At 40.3% G+C, this 19,269-nt stretch overlaps 1 protein-coding gene across 1 annotated transcript in view; it reads right to left on the bottom strand.

The window, feature by feature from the left end:
- Positions 1 to 1,738: 1,738 nt before the first annotated feature.
- TRAPPC10 (trafficking protein particle complex subunit 10) overlaps positions 1,739 to 19,269 on the bottom strand; it is a 95,639-nt gene continuing 78,108 nt past the window's right edge. The window contains exons 21-23 of the mRNA XM_054005293.1: positions 13,174 to 13,351; positions 9,856 to 10,050; positions 1,739 to 5,149 (exon numbers count right to left, since the gene is read on the bottom strand). Of these exons, the coding sequence (XP_053861268.1) occupies positions 4,911 to 5,149; positions 9,856 to 10,050; positions 13,174 to 13,351 (612 nt within the window). The 3' untranslated portion in view covers positions 1,739 to 4,910. The remainder of the gene's footprint in view (positions 5,150 to 9,855; positions 10,051 to 13,173; positions 13,352 to 19,269) is intronic.

Raw genomic sequence — 19,269 nt, 5'->3', positions numbered from 1 at the left:
CTGCAAGGGGGCCGCAGCACTTGTGCGTGCACGGGGGTTGCTCTGTAGGGACCAGGCGCTACTATGCACCCCGCGTTGGGGAGGGTGGGGGAGGGAAGAGACAGACGAAAAACAGGTTAAAGAAGACTAAGTTAAGTTAAACATAGGCAAGGCAGCAGGGCACGAGGAAATGCATGCTAGGAAAGAGCTGAAACAATCTCAGACCCCTTAGCAATTATTTTGGAGAACTCATGGGAGGAGAGGGAGGTCTCAGGGCTGGAGAAGGGCATAGTACTTAATTTAAAAAAGGAATAAAGAGGATCTGGGCAATTAATAGACTAGCCAGCTTAACTCTGATATGTTGCAGTATTTTTCTAGCTATTATCAGTTTAACACAAAGGTTAACAGGGCTATAAGTAGCCAGCTCTGACCGATCAGGAACATTTTAAATCATACCAACACATCCTAATTTCTTTTAACATGGTTACTGGGCTAGAAGATTTGTATGTGCAGTTATGGCACAGATCAGTCTATGGTGGGGGGACATGTCTATCCCACTCTCTGTTCCCATGAGAGGGGTTTGCTCAGCATGCCACAAGGCCATATCTATACTAGGAAAATAAGTTAACTTTAAAAGTATGTTAACACATTGATCGTATCTAGACTAGGAAATGTCTTAAAAGACAAAACTAAGGCAGTGCTACCACCAGAGAGTTCAAATTATGCAACAGAAAAGACAATAGACATCAAAGCACCAAGGAAAAGAGTAAGATACTTTCCCTGACAATCTACTCACTATATTCATGGTAAGGAAACCCAGTGTGGGGATTATCCCTTGACATGAATGACCTTGGCGTGGAGATCTTGTTCTCCAAAGCCCATCTGCCCAAATCCATGACAGAACACCAGCACCTTAGTGGAAATGAAGTCCACCTCATCCAACACACTGGCTCTCAGTACTCTTGCATCCCACTTGTGGCACTAATGGCAAGAGACTGCATTCTCTTTCCCCACCCCCCGGGTTTAAAGTGATTTGAAGTAAAAAGTTAACATGTTCAAAATTATGTTCAAAGGTGAGATCCCTTTCTGTTGACTGACCATGGTACCTCCAGGCAAAACAGAGATGGCCCTATCTCACCATATGAAAAAACTGCTGGCTCAGGAGATCTACCAGTATTCCTAACACAGGATTAAAGCAATATGGAGATTGCCTGATCCCTCCTACATCACTGTGCTCTCTCCTCTGAGTCCGTACCTTATCCACCCCTCCCACAGAGGACAGGTTACCAGGCCACTGGGCAGTTGGGGAGAGAGGCTGCATCTTTTAGTCTTCTCCCTTTCCTTAGGTGATGGTGAAGTCCCATGGAGCAGATGGCATCAGGCCTGTTCTGCAGTGACTACACATTGCAGTAAAAGGGGCTCTAACGGAGCTACTAGCAGTTGAGTTACCTGAAACAGTGAGGAGCAGCAGCCCAGATTCCAGACTTGGGTTGCCTCCTTGCAAAAGCAATTACTGATTGGAGTCCAATCATGTATGGAGAAGCCTATTCTCCAGTGCTTTGTTTCTGTAACAGTTATGCTTCAAATACCTCCCATTTAAATTTAACTAAGACCTCCTAAAGGGAAAAATATTAATCTATTTTAGCCCAATCAGAGGAAGGAAAGTATACATTTTGAATAGAAATAGTAGTAAATGGATTTATAATTACTTTGCTATTTAAAGTGCAAAAGTGTGAGAAATCACAACAGAGAATCTGGATTTCTTTTTAAAACATGTATATTTTTAGAATTATAATGCTTACATTTTCATTAAACAATCTTAATACAATTTGTGTTTAGTCTAACAATATATATATTACAGAACAATGTGAAAAATGATTTTTAATAGTAAACCAAGAAAATGGAATTAATCATAATACCCGCAGTGTCAAAGTCACTAACTTGTCACCTTTTCCAGTCAAAGAATCCCAGCAGCCATCCATACTAAATGATGCTTTGGGTTTTATCTGGATTAAAATCATCTAAGTATAAATTCCACAAAGAAAGGGCATTCCTTCACAGAAAGAAGATGGAATAAAGATAAGGCTTTGTACTAGCACATCTAATTATATTTTAGCAATCTTGGTCTAAGTAAAATATTTAGATTAATACAAGATGTTTACTCATTTTCCAATTTCTTTTCCATTCCCTTCCAAAGAGGATGGTTTTATTTCTTTACTTATTTTCACATAACCTGAGTTTAAAAACAAAAGAAAAAATGAGGAAGAGTTTATCAGGAGATCCTATCCTCATAATTTCTCTTTTATATGTTTATTTTTATTGACAAATATTTAGTATGGGATATTTTCCTGTGTACAGTGCCTTGACAATGGGACTTTATACAACTGCAGGTAGAAAGTCACAATCTCACGTTAAGTGCAACAATTTCCATATTAACAGGAGAAAACAACAAGGAGAGTTATAATCTTTCCAGTCACACACAAAACTGTGACATTCACAAAAATTATACCTCTTTTTTTTTTTTTTTACATTTGATAGTATTTACAACGTTTGACAGATAAGTATATATAGCTAAATTCTTTATCTTCAGTTACACACACTTTAACTTTGCTTCACAATTATTCTACATCTGCAAATTTTCCGAAATAGAAAACCAACCTACTTCATCCATCCTATATGCAGAAGTCTTGCCTCTAAGTAGTAATAATTAGACTAAGCCTTTGTGGTAGTTTTTGTGATGAAAAGTGATTGTTTAGATGTCACATTTATACTGAAACATTTTCCTGTTTTAAAACCAGGGCAGAGAAAATACAAACCACTTAAATGCAAATAAAGGTTTTTTTTTTAATCTGGGAACTCAATTAGAAACCAAGTAGTTTACATTATCTGAATGCATTTTTGAATGCATTTTTGAACTCCAACAGTCACTCTTGCTTCAGTAGAGGTCAGTGCAGGATGGCAACTCACAACTTAGGTGATTTTGTAGTGTAGGGGAGATTCCAGTGGATACAGACTGTATAACCTACTATTTTCCCTCAGTGAGAAGCAAAAATTAGCACAGCTGACTGTTCTCGGGTTGTTTTCGTTGGTCCCTCCTCTTCCATGTGTTTTTGATTCTTAAATATGTAATAGACTGTAGCTACTCAGAAAACTACAAAAGAAGTTCATGATGCTAAAGAAAGGAAAAAATCAGCAGAGCAACTACCACTTTAAGGTTGTAGTTCAGGTAGCAAACTGAATGAATTTATTAATTTTAAATTCAGTACATTGTAGATCAAATATTTTTGGAATATTTATGGAAAACCTTTAAGTTACTTACCTTTTCCTAGCTAAAAAACAAAAAATAATAAACTGATGATTGCATCATTCAAGTCTGAGTGAATTTCAAAGCATAAGAAAAGGAGTCATGAACAAGTAAAAAAAACCCTGAACACTGCAAGATAAAAAAATCAGACTGAAGATAGTTTACCTATTTGGATTTTTCTTTGTTCCATGTTCCTCTATACTTAGAAGTATTAAGAACCTACGGAAACAATTGCAGAGGATTCCTTTAAGATTCGCATTGTACAGGTTTTTCACTAAGAGGCCACGTATCTGCTGGAATCATGTATCAGTTCACACTGATTTTTTTTTCCTCCCAAAGACTTTACCAGTGAATTTCGGTGAAATACATATATACAAAAATACAGAGCTTTTGAGAACTGGAAAAGGTTTAAAACACTACACTTATTTACAAGCTGTGACTTTCACACCAATAAAAACACACATTTATTTTCTCCTTGATTTTTGGTGCAACTTATACACAGACATATCAGTTAGTTTGGACTTTTTTTTAAATAATCAACCATATATACAATAAAATTTACAACTGAAAAATAATCAGTTGGTATGGTATGACTGCAGTTTGCTGGACCAGAAGAGGTTCAATTCTAGGACCTTAATTCTTCCCCTTAATGAGAACGGAAAGAATAAAGTAATCTTTAAGTGACATTTACTTTTGGAAAACTAGGATTAAGGTGCAAAAATATATATAGCTCCAGAGTCCATAACAGTAAACACTAATTAGGGCCATGGAGTCAGAAGGAACAGACTTTGGTTTTTAAAAAATGAGCTAGTATTTAATAAAAAGTTACCTATCTGATCTGATGCTACTTGCTTCTCATTAATTAAATCTCTCTGGGGGAAAATGATGATCCCATGAACATTTATTCCTAACTTAACCACTTACATGCCATGCTACTGTTCAGATCAAGGGCCATGCCTTTTAAAAGGTCTGACTTAAATGAATGTCTTGGTATGATTCAAAAGGGCTTATATGGGTAAATAATTCATATGTCCCAAGGCACAGAAGAGGTTAAGCAAGTCTTCAGGAAAAAATATATATATAATTTTTAAACCCTTCTAGATGCTGTGGGATTCAGAATCACTCACCCTATTCTTTAGGCATCTGGAAAGCTACCCTGGTCCAGGAAACCAGACAGTCGTGTGACTAGAAAGGCACACATTTGAGTCATTAACAGCCACATTGCAAGGCTTACTGTATGTCAACCTGAAACATTTGTGTGAACAGAAATCTGACTACTTTAAAAGAAAACAGCAGATCTGGAGGGTGCTCCAGTAACACAAACAACAGACCAACTGCAGCAAGCATCTTGACTTTACCAGCAGGATGTGACTGAAGGGAAAAACAGAAAATCATTTTACACAAAACATACTAAAGTAGCAATATAAACTAGTTGACACAACCTCCACTGTACATTTAAATTGATAAAATTGTCTGATGCTTCCATGGCCAGTCAGCGTTGAGTTGCCATAGGTCTGGTTTAAATCAGAATGTTACAATGGAGAATAATCAGGTTATGATCTATTAAAGTGCATTCATATCAAGTCTCTAATGGTTTTTTTTTTCCTTGTTTATTTATATTTAGTTATCATGTGATATTGACTTCCAGAACATGGTCATCCTTGCTGGGAATGACAAGGATTTGCATGCTCGTGCTGGAGTTGAAGACCTGACCAGGTGAAAAGGATTGTAGACGGGGCATTGGCAGACCTTTATGTTCCCCGCTGGCTGCTGAATGTAAACTGCCTCTACTCTTTATGCTACTGTTGTCAGCCTGATCATCCATATTCTTGTCCACAGATAGGTTATCATTTTCAATCCAACTGTCTGTTAAAAAAAACAACACAATCATTCTATGAAATGAATTAATAAAATAGCTTTAAATTAAAACATTGTAGTTTGACTGCACTGCAGCACTGGAGTTACTACTCATTGGTGAGGACAAAACAAAGACTTCACCATCCTAGCAACAATCATGACCATTTGCCACCCTCTCTGGCCATATAGGCTATATACATTTTATTTTAAGTTTTCCACTATTGCCATCACAGGTGCAGATTCACTATCGTGAAAAAAAATGGTGGAAGTGCTAGATTACAGAAGGCTCCAGAAGGCCCTAGTGTTTTAACTAGAAAGTTCTACACCTGCTCAGAGCTCGTCTATATGCCAGGGACCACCAGTAACTTGTCTACTCTAATACTTTGCCCACTGGGAGAATTTTTGGAAAAAGGCTAATTCAGATAAGACAGAGTGAATGTAAGTAAGTGTTTTCCATGTGCCTGTAGTCTGCTTGCAAGCCAACATCCTAGGATTTCAACATTCAAGTACTATTATAGAATCATAGGACTGGAAGGGACCTCGATAAGTCATCTAGTCCAGTCCCCTGCACTTACGGCAGGATTAAGTATTATCTAGACAGATAATACTCTGACAGGTGTTCATCTAACCTGCTCTTAAAAGTCTCCAATGATTGAGATCCAACAACCTCACTAGGCAATTTATTCCAGTGTGCCCTGACAGTTAGGAAGTTTTCCCTAATGTCCAACCTAAACCGCCTTTGCTGCAATTTAAGGCCATTGCTTCTTGTCATATCCTCAGAGGTTACGGAGAACAATTTTTCACCTTTTATGCACTTGAAAACTGTTATGTCCCCTCTCAGTCTTCTCTTCTCCAGACTAAACAAACCTAATTTTCTCCATCTTCCCTCATAGGTCATGTTTTCTAGACCTTTAATCATTTTTGTTGCTCTCCTCTGGACTTTCTTCAATTTGTCCACATTTTTCCTGAAACGTGGCACCCAGAACTGGACACAATACTCCAGTTGAGACCTAATCAGCATGGAGTAGAGCGGAAGAATTACTTCTCATGTCTTGCTTACAACACTCCTGCTAATACATCCCAGAATGATATTTGCTTGTTTTGCAATAGTGTTGCACTGTTGACTCATATTTAGCTTGTGATCCACTATGACCCATAGATACCTTTCTGCAGTACTACATCCTAGGGAGTCATTTACCATTTTGTATGTGTGCAACTGTTTGTTCCTTCCTAGAGTGGAGTACTTTGCATTTATCCTTATTGAATTTCATCCTATTTACTTCAGACTAGGGCTGTCGATTATTCAGTTAACTTATGCAATTAACTAAAAAAATGAATCGTGATTTAGAAAATTAATCACAGTTTTAATCACACTGTTAAACAATAGAATACCAATTGAAATGTATTAAATATTTTGGATGTTTTTCTACATTATCAATTATATTGATTTCAATTACAACACAGAATACAAAGTTTACAGTGCTCATTTTTTTACAGTGCAAACATTTGTAATAAAAATAAGAAATAGTATTTTTCAGTTCACCTCATACAAGTTGCACTTCAGTACCTCTTTGTTGTGAAAGTGCAATTTACAAAAGTAGATTTTTTTTGTTACATAACTGCACTCAAAAACAAAATAACTTTTGAGACTACAAGTCCGCTCAGTCCTACTTCTTGTTCAGCCAATCACTTATTTACAATATCAACTGAAAGTGAACACAGGTATTTGCATGGCACTTTTGTAGCTGGCACTGCAAGATATTTACATGCCAGATATGCTAAACATTCATATGCCCCTTCGGCCACCATTTCAGAGGACATGCCTCCCTGCTAACGACGCTCGTTACAAAAAAAAATGCGTTAATTAAATTTGTGACAACTCCTCGGGGGAGAATTGTATGTCTCCTGCTCTGTGATTTTACCCACATTTTGCCATATATTTCATGTTATAGCAGTGTCGGACAATGACCCAGCACATGTTGTTCATTTTAATAACACTTTCACTGAAGATGTGACAAAATGCAAAGAAGGTACCAATGTGAGATTTCTAAAGATAGCCACAGTACTCGACCCAAGGTTTAAGAATCTGAAATGCCTTCCAAAATCTGAGAGGGACGAGGTGTGGAGCATGCTTTCAGAAGTCTTAAAAGAGCAACACTCCGATGCGGAAACTACAGAACCCAAACCACCAAAAAGTAAAATCAACCTTCTGCTGGTGGCATCGGACTCGGCTGATTAAAACGAACATGCGTTGGTCCGCACTGCGTTGGATTGTTATCAAGCAGAACTTATCATGGACGCACATCCTCTGGAATGGTGGCTGAAGTATGAAGGGACATATGAATCGTTAGCGCATCTGGAACGTAAATATCTTCTGACACCGGCTAGAACAGTGCCATGAGAACACTTGTTCTCACTTTCAGGTGACGTAAATAAGAAGTGGGCAGCATTATCTCTGGTAAATGTAAACAAACTTGTTTGTCTGAGTGATTGGCTGAACAAGAAGTAGGACTGAGTGGACTTGTAGGATCTAAAATTTTATATTGTTTTATTTTTGAATGCAGGGTTTTTTTGTACATAATTCTATATTTGATAGTTCAACTTTCATGATAAAGAGAAAGTACTTGTATTAGGTGAACTGAAAAAATACTATTTCGTTTTTTACAGTGCAAATATTTTAATAAAAAATATAAAGTGAGCACTGTACACTTTGTATTCTGTGTTGTAATCTAAATCATATTTGAAAAATCAGAAAACATTCAAAAATCTTTAAATAAATGGTATTCTATTATTGTTTAACAGCAGGATTAATTGTGATTATTTTCTTTTAATAGCTTGACAGCCCAACTTCTGGACAAACTGGAGAAATGGTCTGATCATTTTGAATTTAATCCTATCCTTCAAAGCATTTGTAACCCCTCCTAGCTTGGTATTGTCCACAACTTTTATAAGCATACTCTCTATTCCATTATCTAAATCATTGATGAAGATATTGAACAGAACCGGACCCAGAACTGATCCCTCCAGGCCCAACTCGATATGCCCTTCCAACTTGACTGTCAATCACTGATAACTATTTTCTGGGAACGGTTTTCCAACTAGTTATGCACCCACCTTATAGTAGCTCCATATAGTAGTTGTATTTCCCTCATTTCTTTATGAGAAGGTCATGTGAGACTGTATCAAAAGCCTTATTAAAGTCAAGATATACCATGTCTACTGCTTCCCCCCCTTTCCACAAGGCTTGTTACCCTGTCAAAAAAGCTATTAGGTTGGTTTGACACACTTTGTTCTTAACAAATCCATGCTGACTGTTACTTATCACCTTATCTTCTAGGTGTTTGCAAATTGATTGCTTAAAGTTATTTGCTCCATTATTTTCCTGGGGATTGAAGTTAAACTGACTGGTCTGTAATTCCCGGGTTGTCCTTATTTCCCCCTTTTATAGATGGGCACTATATTTGCCCTTTTCCAGTCCTCTGGAATCTCTCCTGTCTTTCATGATTTTTCAAAGATGATTGCTAATGGCTCAGATATCTCCTCAGTCAGCTCCTTGAGTATTCTAGGATGCATTTCATCAGGTCCTGGTGACTTGAAGACATCTAACTTATCTAAGTAATTCTTAACTTATTCTTTCCCTATTTTAGGCTCTGATCATTTCACTGGCATTCACTATATTAGACATAAGAACGGCCATTCTGGGTCAGACCAAAAGGTCCATTTAGCCCAATACCCTGTCTTCCGAAAGTGGCCAATGTCAGGTGCTTCAGAGGGAATGAACAGGTAATCATCAAGTGATCCATCCCATTGCCCATTCCCAGCTTCTTGGAAACAGACTAGGGACATCCAATCACTACTAACCTTTTTGGTGAAAACCGAAACAAAAAAGTCATTTAGCACTTCTGCCATTTCCACACGTTCTGTTATTCCCCCACCCTGCATTGAGTAACAGGCCTAACCTGTCTTTGGTCTTCCCTTTTGTTTCTAATGTTTTTGTAGAATGTTTTCTTGTTACCCTTTATATCTCTAGCTGATTTAATCTCATTTTGTGCGTTGGCCTGTCTAATTTTGTCCCTACATACTTGTGTTACTTGTTTATATTCATCCTTTGTAATTTGACCTAGTTTCCACTTTTTGTGGGACTTTCTTTTGAATTTCAGATCATTAAAGATCTCCTGGTTAAGCCAGTGGTTTCTTGCCATACTTCCTATCTTTCCTACGCAGTGGGATAGTTTGCTCTTGTGCCCTTAATGTGTGTCTGAAAAACTGCCAACTTTCTTGAGCTGTTTTTCTTCTTAGACTTGCTTCCCATGGGATCTTACCTACTAACTCAGAGTTTGCTAATTTGTAATGATGCATTTTAAGTCCATGATCGTTCAATATTTTAGGCATTAACGATCTTAAAGGTTACATCAATTTTTAAAAAAAAAAGTCTTTTCTGGTTATAGTGTTCCTTGTTACAGACTAAAGCTAGACACAGAATTTCAAGTTTAAAATTGAGAGATTTCATTCTCATGAAAGCAGTGCCCTGTTTTGAAAATTACAAACAGCTGTCAATGAAAAGTAACAAAACCAATTAATCTGGAACAGAATTACACCAAGAATGGATTTCGTTACTTTGAGCTTTGTTTTTCTTTAAAAACAGGAAAGCCAAAGAGAATGCCATTTCTATAAACCAGATTTTCTATGTGGTCACATATTCAAGACAGCCTTACCAGCATCAAGTTGCATGGAGTGAGCAGAATGATGAGGGAGGTATTTAAATAGTTTGACATCAGGAAAGGGGAGGTATCCAGCAAAAAGTGGCATCACTTCCATGTGCACTTTGTGAGTTGCGTGAGCTGCTACAGGCATAGATATTACTCCTGAACTTTTTCCACAGACTGCCCAGTTACTACTGTTGTCAACAACTGAAAAAGAGTAGAGAAAATGCGATGAAATGAAAAAATTTCTGAAAATAAAAAATAGCTATGTGTCTTCATACATTTAAAGTATTTTTTGTTTTGCAGCAGTGCCAAGAGACCCCATGGCCCTATTGTGCCAATGACTATACTGAGTAAGATGGTCCTATCCCAAACAGCTTGCAATTTAAATAGATCAGACAGACACAGGTAAAGGAAAGGGATATCTTATAAAAGCAAAGTGATTATTCACCAGAGTCATATTAGTTCTATGATTTTTGCTTTTGTTTCAGGTTCTCTCCTGCCCCTCCCACCCACCCCTAAACAGGGTAGAGATTTTGCTTGGTTTACTTTATTTTTATTTACATTAAATGTATTATAGATATGGATAAGATTTTGTCATGGTGAAATCAGGCACCATGAACAGTCATGGCAAAAAACAAACAAAACCATGGTATGGTCATAACAAAAATGTGTAATATTTAATAATAAAGTATTACAGTGTAACATTTACATGAGAAGCAACATCGATGCAATAGTTTTCACTTGCTTGACAAAGTAAACTATTTCGAGATTATATATGCATATTGTGACATTTTTCAAACAAATAACGAAAAACTATAGAACAAAAATAACATTCTTTTTAAAGACCCTATTTCACACTGTTGCAATTTGAATATAAAAAATTGCCATCTATGTATAACTTGTTATGCAGCGTCTGTTGTCCCCAAGCACCTTTTTATAAGATGAGACGGCGTGTTGGGGGTCTATGCTGTTGCCCTGCGATGCTTAGCAGTACCAGTCAACTACTGACAGAGCTGGAAATCTGGCCATCGTGCTTCTCCAGAACTGGAAAACGTCCTCATTCCTCAATTCTTGAACTGCTCCACAGTAAGTCCAATATTCTCTCTGTGCTGGAATGTTGTCGTCAAATAATGGTATATTTTCAAATATTGTGGTCTCACAAATGTCAACATGTTGTGTTTGATTTGGCTCAGATATATGGCATATACTGAAGAAAATGGCAGCAGACTGTCAAAAGTTGTAGGTTGAGTCAGTGTCCAATTATGACCTTTTGAGCTTTCCAAGAGTGCTGTTTTTGCTGTTGGTTGTCAGCAAGTTTCAGAACAGCTCTCTGCCCACATCACAAGATCACACGCGTCATTTGTGACTTGATGAGCATGAACTGTGGGCTCTTCATAGCTGTAAGCCTGTTCATGATTCAGGGTGCAAACTCTTTTACAGCCTGGAGTTCTTCAATAACTGCTGTGGATAGGCAAAGATCCACAATCTAACACTTCAACGACTGCTACAACCATTCTCCTCAGTAAAAAATGAAACTTAATCCTCAGTGTGTTTCATGTGATAAACAGCTGCATTGAACCAGCTGTTCCATCTGTTTATTACCGAGGTTGGTGGGACGGAAGGACTTTTCCCTATTTCCATTAGGCATATATGGAACCAGGCTTTTCTGGCAGGGCAGGCAGTAAAAGCATATTTTATAGCCACAACTAAATAATTTACTTTCAAAAGTGTCTTCCTCCATAGATCACCCACAAGGTTAAGCAAACGTGCCATGCACATAAGGTGTATAGCATTTAAAAACAAAGGCTTCAAACCTCGATCCCAAGCTTTCCCAATATATGTGGCATTATCTGTTACAAACACAGTGATGCGATCAAATGGTATTGCAAAATTTTCAGTTCCCCATATTGCTTTGCTGATGGTTTTAGAATGGACTGCTTCCAAAACTTCACATTAAGAAAAATATATCCTGCGTCTGAAGTGCCTGCATTTTCACTGCTTGTTGGGATGGGGACAGCAAGAATGTTAAATACATACCTGTGTTCAGCATCAGTAGTTTTATCTGCTCAACGACAATTCCTTTACAGGTGTGCAACTTTTCCTTTAATTCTTCAATGTGACAGTCAAACACTTTGGGTAGGTAAAACTTTCTAAGTTGATCTGCACGTGGTTTTTAGAGAGCAAAGTAGGTGTTATGCCACCAGTTTTTGATTGTCAAGAGCATGCAGGGGGATATTTGCAGGAGAGAAGTCTTCTATTAATTTGAAAATTTCATTTCTCCCATAAAGCCGCTTCTCTCTCTTGGTATTAAAAAGTAGTGTAACAGTTTTCTGTTTTTTAAAAATGTCTATCTTCATCCATTTTTAATGCCTCATTTGTGCTGACGAGTTGTACTTTCAAGATGCTTATCACAGTTACCATCTCCTAAAATCAACAGGTACATCGCATGATGTACAAAACATCTTTCCTCCATTTTCATGGAAGGTTTTAGGGTTCTGCTCTGCTCAGCACTTACTCTTAATTTTGCCACTTTGCTGCTGTTCTCTTACTTCAAATAAACAAAACAAAAAAGAACAAAGTGCTGTAACCCCTTTCTTTAGGAGGTGTGTGACTTGTGTCAAATTCCATGTTACTCAGGGCCCTGGTTAGACTCCCTGGGCCACGCAGAAACTAAGGAGTGGGCCTGCAGTGAAGGCAGATGTGGCAGAGCCATCGCTAGGCAGGAAGGCCTTGAGACTCATTGACCTACATGATGGATAGAGAGCTGCAGGTCCCCCTGTGCTGGCTGAGCTGTTCCCATGGCCCCCCCACAGCAGCTGGGAGCTGCGGGCCCCATTCCCAGCAGTGCCTGAGAGCTGCGGGGGGCCCCCACTACCCCAGGGCTGAAGCTGAAGAGAATAATGTCCCAGAGGTCTCAAAGTCACAGAATCTGTGATCTCAGTGACAAAAAACTTATCCTTAATTACAGGTCAGGGAAGGAAGGAAAGCAAAAGTGCATGGGGACAGATGGAGTGAGACTGAAGTGAGGAGATTGCACTAGGGGAGCTTTAAATATCTGTTCCCTAGGTTGTTGCCTACTGAAGGCTCAAGCAAATATCTACCCATACTGAAACAATTTTTGAAAAGTAAATTATGTTCTAACCTGTTTTTATGTTAGTCTTTATTTTAAGACAGACAAATTTTTAATATCCAACCTTGTCTACAAGACTGCATTATGATCATTAGAAAGTTTGGCAGATATTGGTATCAAGACAGACGCAAAACCAATAATGAAAATTACATTAATTTCTCAAAAATTACAGGAGAAAAAATAGTCATTATCCCTACCTTCATACATAAGTTTCGTCGTGCAGTACTCATCTGATTCTGTTAATGCTTCATCTTTATCCACATCTAAGAGGTCAGAGAGTCGGGTGATTGACACCTCCAAAGAGCAGAGTGAGCCTGTTTTACAATACTCCACCCCCAATGGTGGAAAAATCTGAGCTTTCACATTATACAATGTCTGGGAAGAGGAAAAAATAATGATCTGTAAGTACTGAATCAATTATACAATTTTTTTAATATATAAATTCGAACTGACCACATGCCACTATAGAAGTTACAAGCTCATACTTAACTTCCATGCCATACTACAACCCGTATTACAAGACTGAGAAGTTGTCTTCACATATAACCCTACAGCAGCCGCTGTAGCGCTTTAATGAATACACTACTATGGCAACAGGAGACCTTCTGTTGTTGGTGTAGTTAATCCACCTCCTCGGGAGGCGGTAGTTATGTCTGTGGGAGAAGCTCTCCTGTCGACATAGCACTGTCTACACAGGGATGGAAGGGTCCGGGGGAAGGAGGGGGGAGTTTGATCGGTATAACTGTCGCTCGGGGGTGTTCGGCTTCAGGATTTTTCACACCCCTGAGCAACATAGTTATACCGATATAGGCCCGTATTGTAAACCTGGCCTTAATTACAAGTAGTGTCATTTATTATGCTACTAATTTTAGACACAATCTATAAAGAAAAAAGGAATTTCACCATTCTTGCTGTCAAGATCTTCTAATAGTCTAAATGTATTCAAAGAGGCAAGTATAAGTTAATTACTAAAAAACTAATGGTGCCAAAAAGTTTAATGGAAATATACTGTTATGGTCCTTACTAATTTTTAGGGAACAGAAAGTAACAGAGGAGGGTTGGGCTGATCCAAGAGACCAGTCAAGTATAGTTACATCTGAAAGTGAGTAGGCAACACACACTCCCCTAAAGTTTTGCTTAAAGCCAGTTTACAGAAGCAGGTAAAGATCTAATGTAACATTCAGTCAGAGTCAGAAATGCCTACTTCACTGGTTAAAACCCAAGAAAGGTTCAAATGGAGGACTTTGTATCAGTTTTGCTCACTGGGCAAGGAGAGGCCAACACATGGACTGCTGCCAATACTATTTAATTTCGAGTTATATCCAGTCAAGCTTTCTAATTGATGAAGAAGGCAATGAATTTGTACTGTGAAGAGAAAGATGAAGCATTTAAGATAAAGACCAAAAGAAACCCAAACTATTACATCAGACAAGCTCACAAACTAAGTCACAAGAAAGGTAAGATTTTTCCAACATCTTTCTTTAAACAGCAAGCCAAAAATAATTTTTAACAATGGCATTTTGATTGATGAAGGCCTCATCAAGCTAGCAGGAAGAAAGCTGTTCAGTACCATCTTCTCAGTCGAATACCCTTGGTGACATGAAGCCATTGCACAGGGCAGGAGGGAAGGAGAAACAAAAAGTCAAATTCTTCAGAAAAGATGTTACTGATAGCTAAATGATCTCATTTTTCATCTTTGTGGCTCATCATCTCTAGTCTTCTCGAGCTGTGAAATGGATGCTGACATCATTTGTGTGTCTTTTAAAAAGAAGTAACAGAAAAAATGGTTCCTTACCTGTTCTGTAACTGCTGTCCTTTGAGATACGTTGCACACATCCATTCCATTTCAGGTGTGTGCACAACCAGTGCATTCAAGCCAGATATTCTTTCCCCCACAGTGCTACCCATTGGGGCAGCACACAACCCTCTGAATGCGTGTGCTGACAGCCAATGGTATAACGGGCAGAGCCACTCTGACCATCCCTCAAGTTCTTTCACACCAGAATCCAGTATGCTTAGACTCCAGTGTAGAGGGGAAGAAGGGTGAGTCGTGGAATGGAAACATGCAACACATCTCAGTTACAGAACAAGTTAGTAACAGTTTTTTTCTTCAAGTGATTGCATGTGTCCATTCCTTTTCAGGTGACAGAAGCAGTTCAGAATGGAGAAGGATTTTGGAGCCTACCTGAACAAGGATTGCAGCATAACTTTCCCAACTCTATCATGATCTCTTGAGGCTTAGGAGAAAGCATAAAGCTCAGCTAAAGTGTGTACCAATGACCAAGTTGCATCCCTGCACGCGTCACTGATGGGCATCTGACACAGGAATGCAGCTAAGCTAATGCTGCTTGTGCTCTTGGAGCTGAAACTCTCAGGTGGAGAAACCTTGGTAATGTCATAGCAGTATGTAGGATGAGATCCAGAAGATATTCTCTGCATAGAGAAAGGTTGCCCCTTCATTGTATCAGCAAAGGAAATGAACAGCTACAGGGACATTACTGCTTTAGTCCTGCCCAGGTAATAGGCGAACACCCTGTGGTGGTCCAAAGCTTTTTCTTCATCCTTATGAGACTGAGGCTTCAGAAAAAACAGTTAAGTGGATAGGAGATGTAAAATATGAACAAGCAGCCCTAGGTCCAAAAGGTGGACCTATTAATGCTGACAAAACTACATTTCGATCTTATGGGGGCATGGGGTCTCATAGGTGGAAAGAGTCTGTCTAATTTCTTTAAAAAAAAAAAAATCAAAGTTATTGAGTTGAAAAACACAGATTTAATCCTCTATAGGAGGATGGAATGCCACCAAGAGAACTCTCAGGGAGCTGATGGAAGATCCATTTTTCCTTTAGAGAAAGTATTTCAGAATAAGCTGAGGAGAGGACTTTGTAGGAGTACCACCCTGCTGCTGGGACCACAGAGAAACATCTCCATTTCATCATGTAAATGTATCTGGTGGATGGCTTTCTGCTGTTTAGAGAATGTTCTGAACCCCTAGGGAACATGCAGTTTCCTCAAGTGTTAGCTACTGAGCATTCAACTGGTCATATGAAGACTGCGAAGATTGGGAAGCAGCATCTGGCCGTGGTCCTGTAAAATATTGGTGTCTTGAGGGAGAGTCATGGGATCCCGGCTGTAAAGAATCAGTAGGTTGAGAAACAATGCTGTCAAGGCTGAAGCTATCAGGATCAGAGTAGTGTGAGCTTGAATACCACCTTTGGAATCAGAAGAATAGGGAAGACATGTAAACAGCAGCATGTCCTTCCACAACAAAAAGAAAGCACAGGGCTACATCTACACAACGAGCTAGGGGCGAGAGTCCCCTGCTCAGGTACACATAGCAATGCGAGTTAAACAGTGATGTAGCCATGGTAGCACCGGGAGTGGCAACGGAGGCAAGACTTAGCTGCATTTTCACTGCTATTTATAGTCAAGCTAGCTCAATGAGCACTAGCATGACTGCGTACGCAAGCAGGGGAAATCACACCCCTACTTTGTACTGTAGACATAGCTTGAGATAGAGCCTGGGCTGTGACCTGCTCTAGAAGGTAACACTTCCTCTTCAGTTACATAGTGATCAGATCTTTCTCTGACTTTTCCCAAGCTTGAAAAATGGATTTTGCAATGTGTGTTCTGAGGGACCATTTGTAATTCCTGTTAATTGTTCTGTTGAGATGATCTGCCACATGGTTCTGAACACCTTGGAAGTGTGAAGCATTGAGTATGACAACATTTTTGATGCAAAGATCCCAGATATCTACAGCCTCTTGGCAAAGGCAATCTGACTTGGCACCTGTTGCCTATTCAAGCAGAACATAGCAGCAGCAGCATTTTCCATGAGCTTGCACAGTGCATCCTTTGATTTGTAGAAGGAAAACAAACCAGGTGAATTGTTTGCATCTCTCACACTATGTGTTGAGAGAATTCCTGATCTGACCAAAGCCCCCGAGTCTGGAAGTCCCCCAAGTGAGGGATAAGGCATCCATGACCATGGTCCTGGAGGGCAGGGTCAGGGGAAAAGAGACCCCTTTGCATACACTGGCAGAGTCCATCCACCTGTATCTGAGTCAATATGTCCAGCAGGGGATGAGACCGATGGTATACAGACTTCAAACACGCCCACATGCTTCTGAGCTGAAGTATGGCACGCTGTTATACAAGGATGGACCTTGAGGTCCTTGCACAGGTCCAGTATTGCCTGAACTCTGGCTTGGTGACTTGGAGTCAAGACCTGCTTCTATAAACTTGATCCTCTACACCAGGGGACTACAGCCCACGGGACAGATCCGGCCCCTCAGGGTTCTGGATCCGGCCCGCGGGATTGACACCCCCGTGGCACCCACTCCACTCCGGAAAGCGGCTGGTACCACGTCCCTGCGGCCCCTGGGGGAGGGAAGGCAGAGGTCTGAGCGCGCTGCCCTTGCCTGTGGGTACCTCTCCCAAAGCTCCCATTGGCTGGAAACGGGGAACCTCGGCCAATGGGAGCTTTGGGGGAGGTACCCACAGGCAAGGGAAGTGCGCTCAGCCCTCTGCCCCCCTTTTCCAGGTAAGTGGCAGCGGGCCGGAGCCCGCACCCCAAATCCCTGCCCTGAGCCTCCTGCCTGCACCCCAACCCTCTGCCACACCCCTCCTGCACCCCAACCCCCTGCCCTGAATCCTCTCCCTGCAACACTTCCCTGACCCCCCTCCCACACTGTGCACCCCCTCCTGCACCCCAATCCCCTTCCCTGAGCCCCCTTGTACACCTGCACCCCTCCTCTGCCCCAACCCCTTGCCCTGAGCCCCTTTCTACACACCACATCCCCTCCCACACCCCGCACCCCAACCCCTGCCCCAGCCCTACATTCATGGCCCTGCATGCAATTTCCCCACCCAGATGTGGTCCTCGGGCCAAAAAGTTTGCCCACCTCTGGTCTACATGGAGAGCAACACTGACTTGCCTTCGTTGATCAACAGGCCTAAGCAATTAAAGGAGGACTGGATCGTCTCGATGATATCCAGGCAAACAGGTAGAGGTTCTTTCCTGAATCAACCAGTCTTCTAGGTATGGAAACACTTGGCCACCTGCCCTCCTGAAATGTTTCACCACCACTTCCCTATATGTTGTGAAGACTTGAGAGGCTGAAGACAGACCGAAGGGGATGACAGAATTGATAATGAACTTTTTCCACAACAAACCCTTAAAAACCTCTTGTGGTTATGGTGAATGGCCACATGAAAGTAAGTATCCTTTAAGGGCTTGTCTATACAAAGAATGAGTTTGCGGTAAGCTGGGATGTGGGCACTGGCCTGCTGCAGATTAATTATGTGGATTCTGCTGACATGCAAACATTAGTGTAAACAAGCCCTAAATCACGGGCAACACATCAATCATCAGGATCTAGGTATGGGATAATACAGGCTAGTAACCATGTAAAACTTTCATTATTATGTATTTGTTTAGGTTCTGCAAAACTAGATTAGGTCTGTGGCCTCCCTTGGATTTTGGGAGAACGAAGTATTGAGAATAGAATCTCTTCCCTGATGTTGAGAAGGGTGGAACTTATATGGCCGCTGGCTATAAAAAATATTACATTTTTTGAACAAGAACAGTCTTGTGCGATTGGTCCCTGAAGAGAGATGAGGGAGGAGGACCAGGAGGTCAGAGAGAAACTGCAGGCATATCCCAGTTCTGTGGTGCTTAGTGACCAGTTATCGGTTACCAGTTAGCAACCAAGCAGCTAGGAAGTCAGATAGTCTGCTGCGAAAGGGAGGACAGGAGATATTAGTCACTGACAAGGTGGTACTTCGCCTTGACTTTGGAGTCAAATAAGACTGTTTAGATAGCACAGGTTGTCTCAATAAAGTTGAAGCAAAAGGAGGTCATCTTCTTCTTTGGAACTTATGGCGTGTTCATTTGCTCAGGCTGCCTTGTTGGATAGAAAAAGAGGTCTGTGCTGAGTCTGAAACGGTTTCCTCTTAGGATCTGGGATAAAAGTCACCAGAAACCTAAGGGTAGAGCCCTAATGTCTTTTAGGGAACACAGAATTTTGTACATCTTCCCAGAAAACAAGATGCAGTCCTCAAAAGGAAGATCCTCAGTCTACTGGACTTCTGTTGATATCCGAGATACTGCAGCTAGGAAAAGTGATGCACTGTGACTGAATGCCATCACTCGTCACAATCTGCACCAGCCAAGGCCACCTGAAGTGAGGTTCTGGCTACCAAATTCAGTAATCATTGCCTGATCCTGACTAGGCCAAGTGAAAGTAAGTCCGTACACAAAAATTTAGCCATACCGCCCCATACTAGTCAGAT

Source organism: Malaclemys terrapin, chromosome 1 (genome assembly GCF_027887155.1).
Source record: "Malaclemys terrapin pileata isolate rMalTer1 chromosome 1, rMalTer1.hap1, whole genome shotgun sequence".
Taxonomy (NCBI): Eukaryota; Metazoa; Chordata; order Testudines; family Emydidae; genus Malaclemys; species Malaclemys terrapin.
Note: the sequence above shows the minus strand (reverse complement) of the source record. Positions and strands in the feature narration are given on the sequence as shown.